We start from the raw sequence: 23,191 nt of genomic DNA on the forward strand, positions 1-23,191 counted from the left end.
ATCGATGAGACAGGTTAGACCAGCGGCAGGTGATCGATAAGCATAGGCGAGATCATCAGACGGGGATCGGGCACAGGCGACGAAACGGGCGGTGTTCCGGATCATGTACGGGGGCATGGCGATCTACTGCTTCGAACCACTCCACCCGGGAGTGGGAGGTCATGAGCTTCATGATGCTGCCTTGGCACTGAAGAAATGGGTGGCCGGACTCCGTGCGCTGCACCTGGGCGAAAGGGTGGGAGGCAAGGGATGGATCGTCTCGTCTGCCGGGGAAGGGGAAATGCTCCGACCTGACTCGGATGGAGATGGAGATGTAGCCCCCCATGTGAGCATAATTGGGAGGAGATGGGCGCCAACGGGAGGTCTGTTCCCCTTTGTCCCGGAAGAGACAAGATCGTCGATGAACTTTCTGGGCAGGAATGGAGATGCTCCGGAGCAAAATTCAGAGCGCACACAGCATGCTTGTATGCCATATCAGTTACTGTAAGTTGCAAGGGCAGTACTTTCAGCCAACCATCAAGTTGATTGATGGGGAAAATATGGACTAGGTCTTGGAGGGGGACAAACTTGTTCAGCGAAAACAAGCTTCTATTCAGGCTTTGCAGGTATCTTGGAAACAGTGGCAGGGCCACCACTAGGGCGAGCAGGGCGGCCGCCCTAGGTCTCTCTAAGTGAAGTCTAGAGTATATTTGTTAACAGTAGAGGTAGCAGGAAAAGAGAAGAAGGATGGATCTGAAAAACATAGGAAGAACATAAGAGAACAGGAAATTGGCTTCCGCACAATATGTTACTTGAGAAAGGAGTAAGAGTTCAAACAAATTGTTCGATACCATTTCTCCTCGCACGCACTCAGTATTTAACTAGCGACTCTCTTGCATTTACATGGGTTTGGCCTGATACGTGCGCGCAGGCACATCTAGCGAACCCATTCGCGCCAAGACAGACACTAGGCTTCCTGGTGCGGCGGCCCATAGTAGGAGATGCTTTCTCTGGTTCGTGGGTGCTGATAATATACCTGTTCTCAACTCCGGCAGGGGCTCATGACGGTGCGGTGGCGCCCTCCGAATGCGAGGTCGAGTGGGCTGCGGCCTCTTAAGTGGTTCAACCTAGCGCCCCAACCCAGCACTACATCTTCTTGCCACCAGATGCCGCTGCCAATTTTGGCAATTCACCATCTACCCCCTGCAGTCCCGCTCAGGCGCTCACGCTGGCGTGTCGATGCCGTTGCGCGATGCCACTCCACGCCCGTCCGTTCAGCAGCCCCATCTCGGCGCCCGTCAGTGGCGACAGCAGATCCCGTGCGCCGCCGGCGTGGGCGCCTGCAACCGGGCAACAAGTCTCGGCGTCTCGCTCTAGTCGTGCAAAAAATTTATCGTAAAAGTCCGCCCTAGGTCATTTTCTGGGCTGGCTTCGCCACTGCTTGGAAACAGCGGAGTACACAACAGCAAACTTCCCGCCAAAAGAACCGCTATATCTTACCGACTGTGCGCACACCAAAGGTGCCATAACAACCTAGGAAACTCTACTGAAATACATGAGGATGAAAAACTATCATCTCATCAAGCATTTCACTCGGACGATACAACCACTACCAAACTATACAGAAGGTGGTTAGTTTCATACCATGTACAAAGGAGTCAAGGACTACTCACTTTCCACTAAAAAGGACTACCAGCTCCAGCAAACTTTGCCAGTTCTCAAAACAGTGTGAGTGACCGAGGTTTCGAGAAGATGTTCAACTTTTTTTGGAAAAACCGGGATGACTTTGATACAGGCTGCTTGTGAACAGAGTTGTCGGGGGCATCCTGTACCACGTCCGTGGCAGCCACTTCTTGTGAACATGAGTTAGTGAACTGGTCGCTTCGCCTCATGTCCCTGAGAAGATGAAGCAGCTTGATCGAACAGCTTTTGGCTTCTTCGGTTCCATTCACTGACAAGTCCACTAGGGCGGGGATCACACCTTCCTTCATTACAAGTAGACAGTCCTCGATGCTACGGGAACATATTTCCAGAAGGATAACCACTGCATGCTCTCGTTCTTTAGGGCTTCCTATGTCCAGATATTCTGCAACAGAAGCAAGACACCGGTTGGTTCTTGTAATACGAGCTGCACCTTCTTCCATGTCACATAAGTTCCGTAAAATCTCCAAACAGCACTCAACGAAGTTTCCTTCAGAGAAAATGGGAACAAGCTTCGAGATTATTCCCATTGACACTAGAGAAGATCTTATATCAGCATCGCATGAAAGCTCGCAGATAATCTTCAGGGCAAGTTCAAGCCCTTCAGTATCTTCAGATGCCAGTATTTTGAACAATGGAGGAGTAACAACAGAGGCCATCACATGAGACCTTGGACTGCTCAAGTGCCGAACCAGCTCATGTAGTGTCAACAAAGCTTCAACTTTTAACTCAGAGTCAAGGAAGGATATGATCAGATGAAATGCTTCTTCGTTCATAGATGGAACCTTAGCCCTACATGTAAGAAAAGATATGTTTGAAAATAATCTCATGAAATATCATAAAGTTGGAAACACAAAGATGCTACTGAACCCCTAACGTTAAGTAAGAAAGTGATCGTGCAGATTTAGAAGAATAAGTGATCTTACCTGCTATTGGAAAGGAAAGCAAGAAAAAATTGAAATCCAGCTTTCTGAGCTTGGACACTGTGGCTGCCAGTATCATTTCTCAAGAATTCAAGGAATGCTTCTACAAATCCATTTGAAACCATAACGTATGAAACCTCATTTTCATAATCAAGAACATTCTTCAGATCTTTAATTGAATTGTCTTGGAGTTCTAATGGGAGCATGGAAAGCTCATGAAAGAACCTCAGGAACATCTCCTGGTTGAAGTTGTGGAACGACAGATACTTTTGATAGTCAGCGTTCCAAGAGAACTGAGAAATATCTTTTGAATTCTCCATGTCCCTAACATGGGATGCATTAGAGACATAACTGGCATCAGACAATGCAAAAGATGTATTGCTGTTGTCAATAACAAAACTGTTGTCCTTTCCAGCAATGAGAGGTACAGAAACATTGTGCAAACTTGACATAGAGTAACCATGCAATTGCTCTGGTAAGTAACTGTAAGCACTTTCACTTGGAGGAATAAAATCTGAAAGCGTAAAACCATGCTCTTTGTACCAATTGCAAATGAGATCTCTCATGCAGGTATTTGGGATCATGGAGAAGTTCTCTAGCTTTATCTGTGTCCTAGGACAAGTATCATATCCTTCATTGAACCATCTCTCAATATTTTCTCTTTCATAAGTCTGTCCAGATGTTATTATAACAGGATCACGCATTAGCTTTGTTGATATTGGGCAGCAGAACTCTGCAGGTGGAGTAGCGGCTCCAGACATACTATTGTGATCCTCATAAATCTGAAAGTCCGTTGGTGTGTAGCACTTTTCAGGAGGGCTGACATCACTGGAATTTGTGCTTGGAGAAGATTGACTTTCAGATTGTATATTCTCATTCCGTTCACCAGTCTCTGATCTGATGCTCTTTCCATACTTCTTAATAAGGTACAGAAAGAATTTAAGGACCCCCTCCTTTTTTGGATCATTACCATTAACCTTGTCAAGCAGTTTCTTGATTGCTCGTCTTTCAATTAAGAGAGCTTTAGGAGATGTCAGGTCCAACTTTGAAGCAGCCTGCAGGAATGTCTCAAGTTCTAATTCTTCACTTGCGTCGGACTGCCGGAGCATCTGTAAAATGGCTTTGCCAGCCTCTTCTTCCATTGGATCAAGAACAAATTTGACATCCCGGAGATCATCGTGAACTTCGACAATCTGTATGCAGTAATGTAATAACAATGAAACAAATTGCAATACATGAACTTAAATGGTGAAGCAATATATTCTTATGCATAGGCCCACAGAATGCCTACAAGTGAATATAAGCACATTCTGGTTGAGTTGTAGCTCACAGCAGGTAAAATGCATGCATGATACTTTGTTCTATAAGCTATTAGAACATAATGCGGCAAGTGGACAAGCCGATCATTTTCCTTGAAACTGATAGTAGCAAAAATTGAACTAACTGGAACAGATAAAATAGACTAAAACAGCAAACCACGTCAGCTAACCTGATTAGCAAGTGCTGGTGGAACCATATTCTGAATAAGGAACAAGCTCCGCCTAAGTGAGTCCCTGATCCTTTCACATCTTGCTACAATCGTCTCTCCAGTAATAGCCTGAATCATGGATATCCAAAATCATCAAGCATTTTTCTTAAAAAAAAAATAAAACAATATAGATATAGATAGGATAGCAGAATATTTAGTTTCCATCAAGACAACGTACCAAGTAGAGCTTACTACACTCAATGCAGTGTAGAATTATGAGTTTCCCTTTCTCAACAACATTATATAAGTTGCATAATTCCTGTATGCCTGCTTTACAACCTGGTCGAGCTGCCTCTATTGACGGAAGAATAGAAGAAACCTTATCCAACATCATTGTCAGCTCATTACACATTGAGCTATGAACCTAAAAGAGCAAAACAGTGAAACAAGAATCACATCAACAATAATGGAAAGAACAAACTTGAAATTTACACATCCAGCCAAACAGATCTATAAGAATAATCTAAAAGATGAATCAAGCTTCCAGCAATGAAATGAAATCATAGACAAAAAAAAAACTTGGTAAAAATGAGCTCCTCTTGAATGTCAGATCACTAGACATTCAAACGCAAGGATTTGTGTTGTTTAACGGCTGTTCTCATGTCTTTAACTGAGAACTGGCAGGAGATATCGTGTAACAAATCCAACAGTTTACTTGTGTTTAAATTTGCATGATCAGCCATGACACAGAAGCAAACATTAGCATAACGAAAAGGAACATGACATGTCACCATAGGCAAAGTCGCAAAGAGTGTTTCTACTTGCATACTAGTGGCACGTGAACATACAGTTCATGTTAGAATGGAAAATGAAAGAAATAGTGCGAAGAAAGAGGCACAATAATTTACCTTTGGGCAAGATTTGCACTGAGAAATACCCATCACTTCATTGTTTCTGTTTGCCATCCACAAAAGAGGTTGCCAATCTTGATCTCAGCAGTCCTGAAAATATCAAAATGTCAGAAAGGATCCGGAGCAAAAATCCTGAGGAATCTAGTCTTACGAGGACACCAAATAAGGTTGTTAAAATCATATCAGATACAAGTACAGTCATGACTGAATGGTTAGTTGCTTGCCACTTATGAAGGATAGAATAGTTAAGTCAAACAAAAATGTCTAATATAAAAGGATATGATGGCTCCGTAACAAGAGAAAAACAAATTTGCTTTGCATCATCTGCATCGTGTAAAATGTTTGACTTATATTATTTACCTTTATCCTGAGCCAAAACAAAAATAAAATATCAGGGTTCATGCTATCAATGTTTATAGCAATTATCTAGAGGCCTCAATTATCTAACATCGATAATTCACAGTTCAATCTGCTATAGGCAAGTTGTCAACTATGGAACTAAACGCATCTTACAGAGTCAACTGCCCACCTAAATAGCATTTTGAACAAAGGTCAACATTAGCATTCGATAACCCAAAAGTCAATACACTGAGATCCTGTGATCCATGGCTAAATGGAGGGGGTGCTAGTCCCATTCACCCAACATAGGCGGAAGTCAATTAATTGGTCAAAATCTGCTTTAGCTCTTTCTAGCATTGAAACAATTAAAAAGAACCAAATGTGATTTATTTCAGTTGAACTCCCAACCATTGGTCAAAGGCGACTAATTTATGAACATAATATTTTTCTGTTGCATATTGAGACTGAATTAATAGAGTTTGAGCTAAGTGTATATGCACTGCAATAATTTATCTCCTTGAGGCAATACATAGGTGTTGATATGTACTATCCATATTTGTGTACTGTATCCTATTTAATATCTCCTGTTTCATCAAAAATATTTGTGTATTGTATAAAAAAATAGCAATAAGCATTTGGACTTTTTTGGCCTAAAGAAAAGTATTCTAAAACCAATTTGACAAAATATGTATTTAATCAAACATTTTGAGTTCAGACTTCGCATGGCACCAACTGCACTTATCCATGCCTCAACACCAGTGCCACAAAAACTTAGTTCTATTAACCCATAACTGCATCTTGCAGGTGTTATGCCAGCCGCAACTAAAAACTAGATAAACCAGGATTTATTCATGGAACACGATTCCCAATCAATTACATCTTGTAAGTACTTCCATAGAGTAAGATGACACGATACGGCTGTTTCGACACCATGGGTCAAAAATGGCAGGCTAGCCGAGTACTCGTGCAGGAAAAAAAATACTAGTAGTAAGAGACCGGTACAAAACGACCCTTCTGTTTAGTGGTTACTCGATGTAAGTACAAAAATCAGCCAGCAGGAGTGCAGGACAGCCCGTCTCCCATGGAAATGACAGCAATCTTTATCTGTTCTAGAAACAGAACAATCTTCTGCACTTGCTAGTTACTAGAGGGGGAAAGGCAGCAGAGGACACAGGACAGAACACCCGAACAAACAGTCATCAAGCAGTCCCTTGGTATAATACAGAGCAGAAGTTGAGAGGAAGGCAACCAACCTTCTCGACTTCTCGCGAGGATCTCCCCGTACTTGGTGGACGAATCGATCAGGCCAATGAATCCAGAGGCCGAGGGCGCTCTCCGAAACTCAGACGGTTCCCGCAGGTAACCAAAAGGATCCTCCTTTTCTTACCCTGGAGCATCAACATGGAAACCCTCCCTCAATCACGAGATGAACCAGACGTATACATAGAAAGCGAAGGAGAAGGGAGGCCACGAACCACTGAGAAAACAGGCTCCTTTGCCCGCAGCGCAAGGATTCCTACCGGCTCACCGAACCATGGCCGGCCAGCCCGGTGGCCCCCTGGACCGGCACGCGAGGAGCAGCCGATCGTGGACGCCTGGACGGCGGCGGCGGCGGCCCGACGGCTTCCTCCTCACTTGTTCCCCTCGCACCTGCTGACCCGCACCTGGAGCAGCGGAGATGGATAAAGATGGCGCCCGCGCGGAGAGGAGAGAGGGAGGGTGGACGGGCCGACGGGGTTCGTTGAAGAAATGATGAGAGGGAGAGAGAGGGGGGGACGGGGCAGGGAGAGCACCGCGCACGCTGGTGTTTTTATTCGTTTCGGGCTCGTGTCGAATTCTTCCCCGGCCGCCCACCGCACTCCACCTCTCTCGCCTGCTCCTTCCAGGTCGTCGCCTCCCTCCGCGCAGGTGTAGCGGTTTGCGGGGCCCGCCACCGATGGCGCCACCTCCTCGGCCCCCCGCCCGCCCGCCCCCTGCTTTCCCCCTCCGTCGCGCTCGACCGAGCGAGACCGTGGAGATAGAGATTAGATTGGATTGGATCCTTGTGTTGGCGGCGGGGCCCGCGTGGCGACTGCTGCTGGCGATGGCCGACGCGGCTCCGCGGCAGTTGGCCACCTACCCACCCCCGGAACCCGGAGGTGGGCGGGGGAGCCCTCCCGGCGGCCTCCGCCTCCGCGCTCGGCGGCGGCGCGGCATGCCTCGCACGCCCGCCGGCGCCGGCGCCCCGCGGGAATTAATTACAACACGAGTCACATGACAGCAACGGATTAGCGGCGGGTTGCGTCGCGGGATTAGCGAGCAGTAGGTTAAGACGAGTAGACGATCCGGCCCGGCCTCTTCAGAGAAGAAGATTCGCTTTCACCGGTCTTTGAGTCTTGAGAGCTTAGTTTATGGAGCAGGTTAGCTGTGCTCGGGGAGCTTAGCTTCCGTCATACGCCGGCTTGTTCCGGAAGCTGGTCTGGTGGGGTGGTGAGCGGCTGGCTCGATCGGCTCCAAGTTTTAAGCTTTGGCGGCCCTCAAACTGCGCCTAATCCCGCCAGCCATGCAGCTAGCGTGGATATGGCGGCCTAAAATCTTTTGAAACCAATGAAAGGGTCTCTCGATCAACAGGGAGACAAGAGATCTTTGCGTCACATAGTAGGGTTCTTCGTTGAAAAAAAACGTACCAATGAAAGAGGCTCTTGATCAACAGGGGGACGAAAACCTTGCGGCACAAACATTGCATGACAAACAAACTCTTTTGGGTCATGAACCAACGGCCCTCAGCGATCGATCACGGCACGCACGAGCACGACCGCGCGATGTACGAGTACGACCAACGGCGAGGAGGTTCGCGAGCCGGCCGAGAGCGTGGCAGGCGGCCAGCGGCCAGGCGACGGCTCGGCACGTGCGACCGTGAGCGCGAGATGACACGGGGGCACGGTCAGACTGCATGCCGGCCGCAGCATCTCGACCTGCTGCTCTCCTCCCCCGTGGTGGAACGCAGAGGGTTTTCGCGACGCGAAGGAGGAGGGGTCGGACGCTTCCAGCGACAAGACGGCGCGCCGGCCGGCAGTGCGCCACAACCACAAGCCCACGGCGGCGGCTACTTTCTTTTCTGGAAAGGCGCGCGCTGGTGGGAGGGATGGGACGGCCAGGGCGAGGCCGACGCCGGCCGCGAACATCTTCTCGGCGAGCCCAGGCCCTTGCAGGGCCAGGCGTTGCCCGGCAGGGGATGGCCCGCCCCCGCAACCATGCTGGTGGTGGTCGGTCGAATCGAATCTTTCGCCTCCGTTTCCACCGACCGGTCAGTCTCCTCCGGCGTGCTCGTCGTCCGATACCACCACGACGACGACGTGAGGCGAGCCCGCTCCACGAAAGAAAAGGAGGCCTGGGCTTTTCGAGATGCGCACTGGCCTCCGTGTGCGTTCGTGCGCTCCACGGGCGTGTGTGGCGGCCCGTCCCGGTGTCGGGCTCAACTCGCGGACGCGGAGACGTGGCCGCGTAGTTGGCTCCGCGGCGGAAGCTCCTCCCACTGATCGTCCCATGATGAGATTCCCGGCTGCGTTGCGCGCCCTCTGTACGGACCCGGCACGCCGGGAACGATCCGTGTCGCAGCAACCGTCGCGGACATCGGGTGGTGGCCGTTGGCAGGCAGGTGGCCGCGACCACGATGCCTCTGTCTTCGACGGTCACCCCAGCGCAGTGCTGGCTAGATCTTGCGCCGTGATCTTTTTTTTTTTGCTTGCGAAAAGTGACCATTTACATATGTTCCTGCTTACACGTATCGCCTTCTAGTAGTCCGGCGTGGCGCCGGCCGCCGCGCGTAGCGATCTCAGGCCACGCCGCGCGGCGCCGGCGCCCACTCCGCGCGCACGTGAACGCGGCCCGCGCGCAACATGGCCGCGCCGCCGAGCGGCACATGGTCCGCGTCGGGTCGACGGTAGCCGCTGGGCCTGGGCGCGCTCTCTTTGATCGCCCCGACAGTTTTCTCCCGTCCCGCGATCAGGGCGGCATGCGGCTGCGCGACCCCGCCGCTGTCTGTACTCGTGGCGCGTAGCGACGGGGCCTCGGCGGACTCGAGGACGACGACGACGACGACGACCCGCGCGAAAGGGAGGAAGAGGACGCGGCTGCGTTCAAACTTCAACGCTGCAGCCGGCCGCGCCCGCCAGTGACCTCATCGCGACCACAGCACGGGGCGCGCAGGCGACGTCGCCGTCGCCGCGGGGGCGGGCAGCTCGGCCGCTGACCTCGGCGGATGCGCGCGTCCGTTCTCCGGCACGACCGGTCAGTGAATATCGCCGGAGCGGGCGTTTCAAAATTGTAGCGTCAGGTCAGGTCAGGTTCAGGTCGCGAGGGCGCGTCGTGGGAACTGGCACGTACGGTCTCGATCCTCTATCTTGTAGCACAAAAAGGGAAATCCATGGGGACCTTTTTGCTGGCCACGGATGGCACGCTGCGGTCACTGGCGGATCCAAGGCCCGGCTAGCCTGGGCATGTGCCCGGGCTCCTGGTCGTGTCATGCGCTAGCGAGCTTCTTAGTTTCTTGATCCAATGTTCTGGAGAAAGATCAGCTGGGTCAAATACAATATGAACTTGCTATCAGTTGCTAGGTTGGCCCAGGCTTTAGAAGAACTCTGAGGGGCCGTTTAGTTCCCAAAAATTTTCACCCAAAAATTTTCACCTCCCCTTTGAAACACATGTATGAAGCACTAAATGTAATTAAATAATAAAACTAATTACATAGTTTGGATGTACACGACGAGACGAATCTTTTGAGCCTAATTAGGGCATGATTAGCCATAAGTGCTACAGTAACCCACATGTGCTAATGATGCGGTCAAATGCCTCAAAAGATTCGTCTTGCGGTTTCCAAATGAGTTCTGAAATTAATTTTTTAATTAGTGTTCGAAAAGCCCTCCCGACATCTGATCAAACATTGATAAGACACCCAAAAACTTTCGTTTTTGGGAACTAAACGCACCCTGAGTCCGCCACTGGCTGCGGTTGCGTATGAACCTGCAGCGGTGGGGAGAGCACGCGCGAGCTCAACCTTTATTGACCGGGGAAGCATCAGCCACGCATCGTCTCGTCCCGCTCGGAGGTGAACGCGAGCGTCGTCGCACTCGCACCGGCGGCGAATGGTAGCTGGTCGCGAGCCTAAAGCTGGGTCAATCGGCTGGAGAAGGTAGAACGGTGGCGACGACAGCACGGCGGTGTAGGATTTTAGTGTAGGAAGGATGGCGATGGAAACTGGAATGGGTGTTTCTTATAAACCGGCGTCCATTACGCGAGCCTAGCCAACACGCGCAAAGGAAGATACGAACACGACGGCACACTCGCGAAGGCTTCAAACTTGGAGTTTTTCAAACACGAAGAGGTGCGCCACCTGCCGCAGTGCACGACTGCTTCAGGAGCGGTGATTATTCTGACGGTTAACATTAGTAACGTAAACTTTTGTGGTTTGTAAAAACGTCGTACTGACAGAGAAGAGGATCATTACGGTTAATGGGGATAATCATCATGGACGACGTGCTGCTGCTGGATGCGTTCTTCCTTAGCGCGGGGTGGTGGTGTCTGAGAGTTCCGATCTTCTTGTTGCATCGACGACTACGATCGTGGTCGTGGCAGAAACGATGGCTGCTGCACCATGTACTTTTTGTTCTGATGAAAAGTCACAAGCCGACAAAGCCGTGGGCTAAGTCCCAGGTCCGAACCGGAACCGGGCAAGTAGAAGGAAGACTACACGTATAATTGCGACGAATTACGGGGGGGGTCACGTAATCACGACGTCATCGCCTCTGAACGTTTCAGTGCAAATAAAAATAGAGGGGGTCACGGCACGGGGGAACGCGGCTGTGACGCACCACTGCGCTCTCTGCACGAACTGCTCGGGGATGTGATGTGATTGATGTGAACGTCCATCGCGGTGGTTGTGTCTTGTATGTTTGTGTTTGTATTCACCGCTAGGCCGCAGCGCAGCAGCAGCACCGACGTTTTTGCCCGAGCCGGTTTCGTAATCGTAATAACTAGAGATGGACGTGGAACGAGTCCACCTCAGGCTGCTGGGCTTTGGCTTCATGCCCTTTGTGGCGCGCCCGCCATGGGCCTGCTTCATTTTTATATTAAAAAAACAAAATTTCAAAAATATATGCGAATAGGAAAATTTTAAAAATGGGTGCCTGTCGTGAGGGGCGGGGTGCCTGTCGCCCATCCAGTTGGCGACATGGCCTAAATATAAATTTTTTTTACATTTAGGTCCTGACACCTAGGGCGCATTAAACAGTGAACTTGTAAAATCGATATAAAATCTTAGAAAAATAAAAAAAATTACAAACTCAACTGTTATGGATTCTATGAAACAAGATATACAACTTTTGTTACATAAAATTTTTCATTTGATCAATGTATCTTGTTCTATTTTAAATACCAGTTTAATGCACTTTTATTTAAATCTCAAGATCCATCCTTTGGATGCATGTCATCTTTGGCCAGAGTGTTGCATATGGTGAGCATAGGCTTGTACAAAATTGTAGGCCCAGAAAACATTTCTAGAATAAGTTTTTAAATTAGATATTGCAATATGTCTAGTTTAAATGAGTTATTTATCCATACTTCTATACTGAGTATTAGAAGCCATAACTTTTACAGTACCATTATTTTATTTCCTAAGAGCTATAAAAAAAGTTTGGTAAATTTTAGATAAGCACAACTAGACCAAATGAATTATTTCAGATTTTTCTAGGTACAAGAACTATTTTTCTTGATTTAGATACATTGATCAAATGAAAAATTTTATGTAACAAAAGTTTTAGATATTATTTCATAGAATCTAGAACAGTTGAGTTTGTGTTTTTCCAATTTTTCTACGATTTTACAAGTTCACTGTTTAATGCGCCCTGGGCGTCAGGACCTAAATGTAAATTTTTTTTACATTTAGGTCCTGTTGCTAATTGGATGGGCGACAGGCACCCTGTCGCCCATTAGGGGGCGACAGACACCCATTTTTGATATATTTTTGAAATTTTGTTTTTTTTAATATAAAAATGAAAAAAGTCCGCCCGCGTGACTGCTTCACGGAGGCCCACATCCCCGCACCGCATGTGTGGCCCATTAGACTGCCAGTTGGGCTGGATGAGCCCAGGCGTGCGCTAGCCATCCATCAGGGCCTGTTTATCCGACGAGGCCGCTCCAGAGGCCAGAGCCCGCCCGGCGCCCGCGCACGGACAAGTGGCCAAGTGGGTGAGCGTGGGAAGGAAAATGATCTGAGGGCGCATCACTTCGGCTCCCCCTCGCCCCGCCGCCCGCCTCCGCCTCCGCCCCGTCGCCGTCCGGAGAGGCGGCCGCGCAGCGCAGGCGCCGTGGGTCTCCTCGAGCCGCTCAAGGTAAGCGTTTTGAGCGTGAGGTGAGCACGCATCCCGTTGCTCGTACGCGTCACGCGCGGGCCGGGCGCCAGGTGTTTGTGCGAATGCCTCTGAGGCACAGGCGCGCGCGCGCTGCGGGTGGCGATGGCGACCCGAACTCCATGATCCAGCCACATACTCGGCTAAGCCCTTCGTCTGCTTAGCAGGACCGCCTGCGTAGGGATGGCGGTGTTACATCGGGCGAATCGCTAGGGCGTGTGTGCCCTGACGTAGCAGCTTCCATGCATGGTGATGATCGGAGCCCTTCCTTTTGCTTGATTGGGGTGATTCATGGAGCTTTTACCTTGAGGATTATGAGCTTGAGTCACTCTTCAGTGAACAAGACTTTGATAGTGTTTTCTGAACAAATTTCTCAAACAGCTTGATTCGGGTGATTTCCTCTTCCTGTGCATTGCTTGATTCTGCTGCCTGTCATTGTCCAAGCCATGTACCAGTTTCCTGTCTACAAAAGCCGGGCCACTTGTTCTGTAAGCACAAGAACGTCAGGCTCTGAAGATAAACTGGATCTTATTCTTTTTCTATCCATCACTTTGTTACCTCCTCCTCTCACAGTGGTTTTATCATATCTTATCTAGGCATCACTCTTTAGCTCCTAGGCCACAGATCCTTCATCAACTTTCTTTTCCCTGCGAGGTTCCCTTCCTTTCAAAAACGTGCCCAGGCACGGTCGCGAAAAAAAAGGTTCCCTTCCTTTCAGAAAGCGCACGATTTGCATCAAGAATCCAATCTTTCAGATGCAATGTTTTGATGATTCTTCTATTATTATGACATCACCATCAGATACCATTCTTCTATAAGATTACAACTTACTTACCCAGATGAATCTGTCTCTTCATTCGTTTAGAGCGTATCAGAATATCAGGAAATCAGCACATCCCATTCTTCTATAAGATCCTTCCACGAATCCTTCTCTTTGCATGGGCCAACTTGCTTAAGTGCTTAGGTTAAACCTTGTAAACTAAAGTCACTGCTGCCTTTTGGATTAAGTGCGTGTGCGTTTGGCCGGAACTATTAACTATTTGCTTTCATATTTTATATTGTATTTTTGTGCATATCATGGCAGCATTATGGTGTGGTGAATCTTGTATTTTTAGTTAAAACAAAAATTGATTTTCATACATAGATTCGGGGAGCATTGTATTACCATGTTTTTGAGATTGAAATAAGAAATCCAGTGCCATAATTTTGCCTGTGGGAGGTATGATATAATAAAGAGTCAAATGAATATTTGAATCAAATCTGGCCTAATCATTAGATATGTAAAAAAAAAATCAAGTTGGTTGAGAATCCTACAATTTTCATGGTGGGGCTCCCTCCCGGTGCTTTAACTCAGGCTATCTGTACCTCACGAGAGCTCAAAGTATTGCATGGGAGATCCGCATATGCTGAAGCTCCTTTAGTATTGTTCTGATGTGACTTAGTAGAACTAGTATTCCCTACATTCAGGGGAAAATCTAGGCATGAACTCTCTACTGTCATGACAACAAGATGGCCATTTTATTCCTCGCAGATCTCCAGATGTGTTCCCAGTCAAATGTGTGGGTGCTGGCAAAAATGTATATTTTGTAGCACTATGTTCTTGATCGACAAATCACGAGGATCAATATGGAGAAATACACAAGTTTCTCATCCAAAGTGGGGACAGGACGAAACAGATGCTTCTATGGTTCCTACAAAGAATTGCTACTTTCTAATGCTGGTTGCCTTATTGAGGCATCTTTTCTTAGTGATGTTTCAGTATATAGGAATATTAAAAAAGCGAGGAAGAGTTATGTTCCTTCCGGTATTAATAAAGATAAATTCCATTGCTATCATGATAACACAAAATATCCCTGTTGTGTCTTCTAATCATTTCCTTGTTGAGTTATCTGTGCTTTAGTTGCTTTCTGCTAACTGAAAGTGGCTACGTTTGATCTGTCCAACAATACAGGATTTACTGCCATGCAGCCTCTTTGTATTTGGTTTGATACTTGCAGTAGTTCGAGGCAAAGTTTAAGCCAGAAACATTCATTAATCATTTTGCTGAGATGCAAATTCTGGATTATGTTGGTTTGAGAGAGTTATTCTATAATGATGAAGAACCAAGCGACAAGGTACCTTCTCTGTAGTTTGTATAAAAGTTGAACCAAACATTGTGCTCAACTTCATAGAATAAGTTTGTACCATAGCAAACTTTTTTAAGAGATTAGATTGGTTTATCCATTTCATAAATTATGACATTTGCTATATTTTAATTTTTTTAATAAGATATATTCTTGGTTTTTACTAAGATTTTTCTGAAAGATGGTGTTTTTCATCTCCTAGAATGCTGAAATTCTAGATTTTCATGTTCACTTAGGGCCCATTTCTCAATAAATTTCTGTTCTTGAATAAATTCTGGACAAAGATATCCAATTTGTCACCATTACACTAAAATGAGACTGATAATTGAGATGGGTATTGATTTTCTTGGGGGCCAATTCGTTTGTTGACCACAAAATGATATATCCATTTTTTTTCATAACTTCTTCCTCTGTCCATCGGATTTTGTGAATGCTTTGGATAATAATAATATCTACAGAGAAGAGATAAGGAACCCTATCCTTTCTGATCTAATAAAAGCCCCCTTTCCCGAATTAAGGAAACGCTATATAGGCATATTATATATAATTTCTATTATGTCCTAAGTTTTGTAGAATCTGCCGAAAACTTCTGATCAAGATGCAAGAATGAGAACTGAAGGTAATAGTGAAGAGTGACCCACCACTTCTGGACTGCACAGGAGAATCTCTATGAAGATCTGACGCATAAAACAAATTAAAGGTCTGTTGTCTGCCCCAGCAAACCCTGCCCCAGCAAACCTTAGGTGCTGGTGGTTCCTCCCTACAGCTTCTAATATGCAAGCAATTAATGGAACAATGTCACCTCTTGCACCTTTTCATTTGGCTTCCTCCTATATAGCTTGCCAACTTGTTCCGTACTGTTAGCACTATCCATCCCCACCATTACGGGTATTATTCGATTCTCCTTCTATATAAAGAGGACCGTTGCCCTACTCTTTGATGCACAAACACAAACAGCCAGGCACCGAGCGGTGGCCGTTACTTGCCCCTATATCTCTCTTGAAGTGTTTTCTCTTGCTGAGCAAAGCGAACAAGAGGGAGGAAAATAATGAGTTCATCGTGGACAGATGATCAGAACAAGCTGTTTGAGAGTTTGCTGGCAATATATGACAAGGACACACCAGATCGCTGGCAGAAGATTGCACGGGCAGTTGGCGGTGGAAAGTCAGTTGAGGATGTGAAGAGGCACTACCACAAGCTGCAGACGGACCTGCAGGATATTGAATCTACAGGAGGCTGTCCAGGATCCAACCGCAGCAGCTCTGGTGGTAGCAGTAGCAACGGCAGTTCATGTGGCAAGGCCAATGATGACAAGAGGTAGTGAGTAATCCATTGCTATCTCCATCACTGCTCCATCTGTGCATCACGGCATTGCACAACCCTTATTATGATGTTTATGACGCAAACACAATTCTTGTCATACGTGCAACAGTGTTTTCTTTTATTTTCTGGATGCAGTCACTTGAGTTTGAAGCTGTCGTTAGTTTGGTTGATTCCTTACTTTGTGTGTTCCATTGTTCACCTAGATTATCTTTCTCAACCTAATATGCGACATACTTTTATAGCTTTCCCAAGTGTATGCACATGTGGGCCCAGTCTTGACTATCTGTATCATATGTTTTCCAAAAGTTAAGTAAATCCATGGTTCTTATTATTTAGTTATGTTAATTAATTTTTCTTTACGTTTATTTATGTGTCATTTTTTAATCAAATGATGGGAAAACGAGAATCTGCGAGCTACCCCTTTTCTATGAATTATCTATGTTGCAGTGTAGGGTTTCACTTTAGGATGATACCTTATTTATGATGTAGGTTTTTCTTATAAGGATTCCTTCCAACTTGTGATGAAATTGTATGCTCTTTCTTCTGTTTTGTATCCTGTGTTGATTGAGACTTCATGTTGATTAGAAATAACTATTTCTTCCTTATTTAGTTGCCTATCACATGCTTTTTACGGCAACTTACAAATCTGATTAAATGTAGGATACACTATAAATGATCAGCACAGCAGATCCTGGCTCGCAACACCATTCATTCGAAGTGGATAATTACAGCTACTATCTAATCCAATTTGGTTTCAGTTTAAACATTTGTCATCTTGGGAAAGATTGAATATTCATGGACTCCAGTACTATCTTGAGAAAGGGCCTAACTACATAATACAAGCTCCTAGGAGTTAGTCTTTGTTTGTCTGAAAATTCTTTTCTGCAAGTAACAACATCTAGTACATTTGTGCTGTTGCCACTAGTCTGTTGTAAAATAGAGCAACCAAATCATGTTTATCTGTGAAACAAATAAGCAAGTTTAGAGCGCCAATCTGAGGTATTCTTTTCTGGAAGTGGCCTTTGCATTCCTGGCCCCATGCGTATGGCACCTTGTGTAGTAGTGGCCCCATACTATTGTTCATATTTCCCTAATGTTTTGCCATTAAAGCAGTACAGAAACCCCACCACCTTAAAGTTTTTTTGCCTTTTATGACAGGTCTAAAGCTCTTTTCAATAGTGGGGTTTTTGGTTTGTGTTGCATGAGGATGCATACCAAATTTAGCTTTCCCAACTTTCCAATATTCGGCAAGGATAATGATGACGCATTGTGATTTCTTGTTTCAGGACGAGGTACCTCAAACCGCAGTGAATGTGGTCTTGGAAGAGCCCCTAGAGCGTGAAGCATCAATTATTGGTGCTTTACAAAGATGATGTTACCTATGCTATTTCGTGGCTTACATCCAAGTTTATGTGTGTACAAATACCATCTCTGTCTTCCGTTATCTAAAAAAAATATCATCTTTGAGGTTTGGTGTAAAAGACAGCTGTCGATAGTAGACAAGTATACACAGTAGTAGTAACATAGTTATGGCCGGTTTGCTGTATTGTACTACCTGACAGTGGTGTGCAGTGTGCTATGCATTGGTGATAATAAATCTGCGGGCTCCTTGTGTACTCATTGCCCCTGTCCCAAACTTCCTATCTGGCCAAGCCTTTGGTGTTGAATTATTTGCTGCTTCTGTAGAGCAGGGTGATGTGATAACGCAGACTGGCATTCGCCTGATTCCAAACTCATGTCCCAATACTCAACAGCTGTATGATGAGGAAAAACTGGTCATCTTGGCCAAGTGACTAGGCCATCCCAAGAAAAGATAGGTGACCTGGCAATGAACTGTGCAGGCTGGCCCCTGAGCACGGCAACAGACCCACATGATCCGTCGCTAGCTACAAGCCACTGGACATCGGACAAATTTTCATCAAAGTTTCATCTATGCATATTCCTTTCCAATTTTCCATGATACGGAGCAAGATTACAAATGGTCATGGTTAGTCTCCCGTCTCCAACAACAATTCTCGCTGCTTCTCTCTCTTTCTCGCTGCTACAGGAAAAAAGGGAGAAAAGCAAGCAACTGCCGTTTCCGGCGGCGATTCCTTCGATCCCCTTCCTCTCCGGTGGCCGGACTGGCACCGGAGATGGAGGTGGATCTAGGAATCGCCGTGCGGATGTGTATAGTCTAGGTTTCTGTTGTTCTAGGTCTAGGGTTTGCTCGCCATTGGTAGATGGTGGAGCTAGGGTTTGCCGTGGGGGCGGTGGTCCTCTGCGGTTTGTGTTTCCAGGCGTTGTCGGCGAGGCGGTGGCGGCGGCGACGTCGTGGAATAATGCTCCAACTCCTCCTCGCCCGGTGGTGCTTCACTCCGGTGCCGCCGGCGAGTTTGGGAGCTTTTGTTCAGGAGTCCGGGCTGGAGCTGCGTCGTCCTTCAGGTGATGTTGTTCCTGGCCCTTTTCGTCAAGGATGCGGGGTGTGTTGTGGGTGTTGCAGATGGTGGCCGGCTAGATCTGGCTCGTGTTTCCCGTGGCGACGGCGGTCGTCAACGGCGAGCCAAGATCCAGGAGCTGGAGGCGTTGGGGCGCAGCCCCGGTCGATGCGTGACCGCCGAGGGCTTCTTCTATTTCGACTCCAACAAAAGCCGATGTGCGATGGGACTTCTTCAGCTCACGGGGGCGCTCGTCTTCTTCGACGGCGGTGGTGACCGGCGATGAGAAGCTCGACCACTGGTGGTTCGCGAGGGATCCAGGGGTGTGGTTGTAATTTTTCTTTTTTCAGGGTCCTTTGTGTTGTTTGGCTTGGACAGCTGTCCCTGTATCCTCTACATGCGTATTTGTACCCGTATGTTTTCCTTACCCAGTAATACAGATACGTATTATCAAAAAAAAAAGTAGAGGACTATAGTCCCACTATAGCTCCGCTATAGCCTTTTTAGAGAGTCCCCGCTACGCTATTTGTATTTATGCCGCTATGGTAGCTATGGACGCTAAATTGCGCTATAGCTGCGCTAATTGCCGTAGTTTTAGCGCCGCTATAGCCTTATATTTAGCTCAGTGCTAATGTTTTGGTCTTTTGGATAACTGAATATTAGATTGTATGAATTTTGTTTTATTGTCAACTTAACTAATGTTCCCGTAGCCCTAGAAACATTTATGTTTATGAAATTTGCTAATTACTATATTTTTGTATATTTATTACTTATATTTTTCATGGTTTAGTAATAAATCGCTATTTATCATAGTTCCCTATAGCCTTTTAGCCTCGGGGGAAAATACGCCGCTATTTACTATAGGCCGCTATTTAAAATCTTGCTGCAAAGTGATCCAAAATGATTCCATTGTCACCTGTGGCGCGCCCGACAGTAGCGTATGAGTGTTTGGTAGGAATATATTAATCATATCAGACAATAATGGGTGTGGTTTATGTGGGCCGACAATAATAAGTGTTTGGTAGGAGTATTAATCATATCAGACAATAATATTTCTTACCAACCTAACATCTCGCATCATGCGTGGTTTGTACAAATACTCCGTAGTACGTAGTTGCGTCGGCTAGGATTTTTCTTTTTGCCTACTCATGGAATTATACAGGCTGACATATTTGTCAAAATATTTCTTGGATCTTAAGGACTTAATAAGTGTTTCTTTTTTCTCTTACATATACTATTCCCGCTCTATCCTAAATACAAAGCTCTTTTAACTTGATGATAAGCTTAAACTATCTTAAATTTTACCAATTTTATGAATATATAAGCTTCATGAGACCAAACATGTATACTTGGAAGATATATTTCATCATGCATCTCAGAAACCTATTTCATGGTATTTTAAGTATTTTTTTCTTGTATTAAACTTAATATGGTTTTAGTTCAGTCGAAGCTAAGGGAGCTATCTTTTTAGGCACAAGGAGTGTCATTGGAGGTTTGAGATGATATGGGGTCTTTTTTTTTGACGGGAACAGCAGGTGAACTCAATCATTACCTATGGAAACATATATATTTACTGTGTACATAAAGTCCCGGACCAAGTTCGGATACTACCATGGTTTTAAATAGCGGGCTATAGCCCCGCTATAGCTCCGCTATAGTTTTTTAGGGAGTCCCCGCTGCGTTATTTGTACTTATGCCGCTATAATAGCTATGGACACTAAATTGCGCTATAGCTGCGCTAATTGCTATAGTTTTAGCGCCGCTATAGCCTTATACTTAACTCAGTGCTACTGATTTGGTCTTTTGGACAACTGAATATTAGATTGTATGAATTTTGTTTTATTGTCAACTTAACTAATGTTCCCGTAGCCCTAGAAACATTTATGTTTATAAAATTTGCCAATTACTATATTTTTATGCATCTATTACTTGTATTTTTCATGGTTTAGTAATAATCCGCTATTTGTCACAGCCCGCTATTGCCTTTTAGCCTCGAGGAAAAATACGCCGCTATTTACTATAGCCCGCTATTTAAAACCTTGCAAATGGTAGATGTACTCCCTCCGTACTAAAATATAGGACATTCTTGAGTTCAAATTTTGTACTAAAATATAAGGCATTCTAGGTTGAGAGTGGATCAAACCGTCTTAATTGTACATAATTTTCAGGTCTTTCCCAATAAAAAAACGTGCATGCAGCCATGTAGAGGGAGGTGGGGAAAGAGCATACTACATTAATTAGTACATATTTAGTTACTCAAATAGAGTTTCAATGCTTAATAATTAGGGGTATGGGAGTCTTTTCTCCATCTCTATAATCTGTTGGAAAAATCTTAGAATGATCTATATTTCAGGACGGAGTGAGTAGAGAGCAACGAGAATGAGCAGCTCAATAATCAGTAATCACAAATTCACTATCACAGGTGCTTTCAAGGGAATAGCTTTGCATGTCACTGGTGACGAGGATGAGATCGTTGGCAAGTGGCCCAGTGCACCGAGAGAGAGAGAGAGAGAGACTCCGTGTCGGGACGATGGGCTTAACACATCCAACTCGGTACACAGTCGTCGAACACTGAAACCTGAATAGCTAGGGACTACATTGGTGTATTCAGTGAAACAGTCGTTGCATCCATGATTGATGAAAGCGACGTGTTATCCTGAACATGAATTTCTCGTGAACTTGAGTGCCATCGTTTCCTGTGTCATGTTGCTCAAGTGTGGCCGCCTAGGCTCAACTTGCGATTGTTGGACATGTTGATGGCATCTACCTTGCCGACTGACAGCTTAGGGTGCAAGATAAGAAGAGGTGCAAACTCCCTGCAAAAATTTTGGGGAATATTCGTAGACATCAGTTATCTCACTCTGCTCCTTATCGTCTCAAGAAGGATGGACTCCCATCAAAAAAAAAAGGAGGATGGACTCAAGGATATGCCGACTTACACAAATACCCTCCAATTTTTCACTTATCATTTTACTCAAAATTTGAGTCTTGTGAGGAGTGAAATTGACGTAAGACTGTAAGAGCATCTATTAGTAAGACTGTAAGAGCATCTATTAATACATGCCTGGCAATTTTTTTCTTTTCAAAAAAGACATAAGAGCTGTCGGTACCCCAGGACTGGGATACCCCCTCTTGCTGTGTCTAGGCAAGAGTCTCGTAGTTATCCTTAACTACGCACTGACGGCCGAGCAGCCGGACCCCTGTGGTCCGGAGCCCTACTCTCCCGGCAAATGGCCCGGACCCGCTCCCCGCTTGGGGAAGGTCCGGTGGCGCCGCGTGTCCCGGAGAAGGTAGCCCTCAGCCAAAACAGCTGGGGCCCCGGACCTCCTAGGGAGTACCGGATCCCCGCCGGGTCCCGGGATCCCATTTACTATCCGACACCCCGCCTGGGCTGGTCCGGAGCCGCCACGTGTCCACAAGTGCGGGCACGCGCACGGAGCCGCGTGGCTTCCACTGGAAGCCACGCCTACCTACCGCATTCAAAGCGGTAGGCGGAAGTGCGCACTGCCATAGCAGAGCCCGAGGCGGCTTTTGCCAGGTTGCACTATTGGTCGCGTGTTGCCAAGGCGCACAATGCAGTCGCTGGCGCCGCCCACGCCGCGTATGTCAGTCTACTATGCCAGTTGGGCATGACGGCTCGGCTTCGCCTATTATGACGCTTACGTGGTAGCCTCGACAGACTACGCCGCATGCTACATTGCCCCCAACGAGCGCCTAGCTGATGGGACAAATAAAGACTCCCTTCGGTCAAGATAGTCGACAGGGCGATGAAGCGTATCCAAGAAGAGATTCTCAACCGCTGTAGCTCCATTAAAGCTTTTTGCGCAATATACTATATATCCACGCCAGACCCACCTATCAGGGTCTGAATGCCTGTGTACGCGTCCCCTTGGTCTATAAAAGGGAGACGCTCGCTAGAGAAAGGGCGATTCAAGGCCCCCGGGGCAGAGGATAGACTCGTTCACACCAAGAGCAATACACCTCACAGTGGATGTAGGGTATTACGCTCCGGCGGCCCGAACCACTCAAAAACCCCGAGTGTTCTTGCCCCCAAGCTAGATTGGCCTAATCGCTCAGCACTTTCCCAAGTACTTTCCCTCTGGGATTAGGCGGGTGCGTTCCGCCACCCGGCTGTGGGTACCCCAAAAAAGCCCACGACATTTGGCGCCGTCCGTGGGGCTTCTGAGGCTGGGCTCACCCTCTGCAACGGCGACGAGAAGATGAAGAGAGGCATGACGGCACCTACGCCGCATGCCACAGAGTCGAGGCAGCGGTGCCCTCGGTGCGGCGGCGCACGGCAGCGGCGCCTGCTATGCGTCGCCACTGCGACACCTCAGAGTCGGCGCGGTGGCGCGCAGCGGAGACGCCCGCTGTACGTCACCCTACAACACCTCTGCGTCGGCTCAAGGTTTTCTCTCAACCAACCACCAGGACTCCCCTGCGGCGACATGGCGTCGGCTCAAGGCTTTCTCTCAATGTGAAGCCTGGAAGCCGACCGCTGTGGCCCGAGGGAAGTGTACCGCCGTCTCCTCCCTCGCCAGGACCGAGTCTCTCTCGGTGCTGCTGCAGACAGGATCCCGCCACATGGCGCGGGGGTCTAATGCCAGCACCAAGGTCGAGCC

The 23,191-nt window shown here is 46.9% G+C and overlaps 2 protein-coding genes across 4 annotated transcripts; one reads left to right on the plus strand and one right to left on the minus strand.

Moving 5' to 3' along the window:
* Nucleotides 1-1,450: 1,450 nt before the first annotated feature.
* On the minus strand, nucleotides 1,451-7,122 carry LOC120649561 (U-box domain-containing protein 6-like). Its single transcript, XM_039926397.1, has 7 exons — nucleotides 6,797-7,122; nucleotides 6,575-6,709; nucleotides 4,980-5,072; nucleotides 4,310-4,495; nucleotides 4,093-4,200; nucleotides 2,607-3,796; nucleotides 1,451-2,472 (listed from the first exon to the last, which is right to left on the minus strand). Exons 3-7 carry the CDS (start codon nucleotides 5,034-5,036, stop codon nucleotides 1,698-1,700), a joined length of 2,316 nt encoding a protein of 771 aa, XP_039782331.1. The 5' UTR covers nucleotides 5,037-5,072; nucleotides 6,575-6,709; nucleotides 6,797-7,122; the 3' UTR covers nucleotides 1,451-1,697.
* Nucleotides 7,123-15,535: 8,413 nt separating this feature from the next.
* Nucleotides 15,536-17,772, plus strand: LOC120649570 (protein RADIALIS-like 4). 3 transcript variants are annotated; one of them, XM_039926415.1, is made up of 2 exons: nucleotides 15,536-16,149; nucleotides 17,439-17,772. In XM_039926415.1, coding segments are annotated over exons 1-2 (273 nt in total). In that variant the 5' UTR covers nucleotides 15,536-15,877; the 3' UTR covers nucleotides 17,440-17,772. The 3 variants fall into 3 exon arrangements, with proteins under 3 accessions (XP_039782349.1, XP_039782342.1, XP_039782357.1); XM_039926408.1 differs by having other exon boundaries at nucleotides 15,536-16,146; XM_039926423.1 differs by lacking the exon at nucleotides 17,439-17,772 and adding an exon at nucleotides 16,813-17,162.
* The last annotated feature ends 5,419 nt before the right edge of the window (nucleotides 17,773-23,191 follow it).

The sequence above is a fragment of the Panicum virgatum genome, chromosome 1K (genome assembly GCF_016808335.1).
Source record: "Panicum virgatum strain AP13 chromosome 1K, P.virgatum_v5, whole genome shotgun sequence".
Lineage (NCBI taxonomy): Eukaryota > Viridiplantae > Streptophyta > Magnoliopsida > Poales > Poaceae > Panicum > Panicum virgatum.

Excerpts from the sequence above, each read along its gene's own strand:
- LOC120649561 (XM_039926397.1), bottom strand. The coding sequence starts at position 5,036 with ATGGCAAACAGAAACAATGAAGTGATGGGTATTTCTCAGTGCAAATCT. Across the intron at positions 4,496-4,979 it reads AGTGCAAATCTTGCCCAAAG|GTTCATAGCTCAATGTGTAA; the intron begins GTAAATTATTGT and ends TTGCTCTTTTAG. Across the intron at positions 2,473-2,606 it reads GCTTTCCTTTCCAATAGCAG|GGCTAAGGTTCCATCTATGA; the intron begins GTAAGATCACTT and ends TCTTACATGTAG.
- LOC120649570 (XM_039926408.1), top strand. The coding sequence starts at position 15,878 with ATGAGTTCATCGTGGACAGATGATCAGAACAAGCTGTTTGAGAGTTTG. Across the intron at positions 16,147-17,438 it reads AAGGCCAATGATGACAAGAG|GACGAGGTACCTCAAACCGC; the intron begins GTAGTGAGTAAT and ends TTCTTGTTTCAG.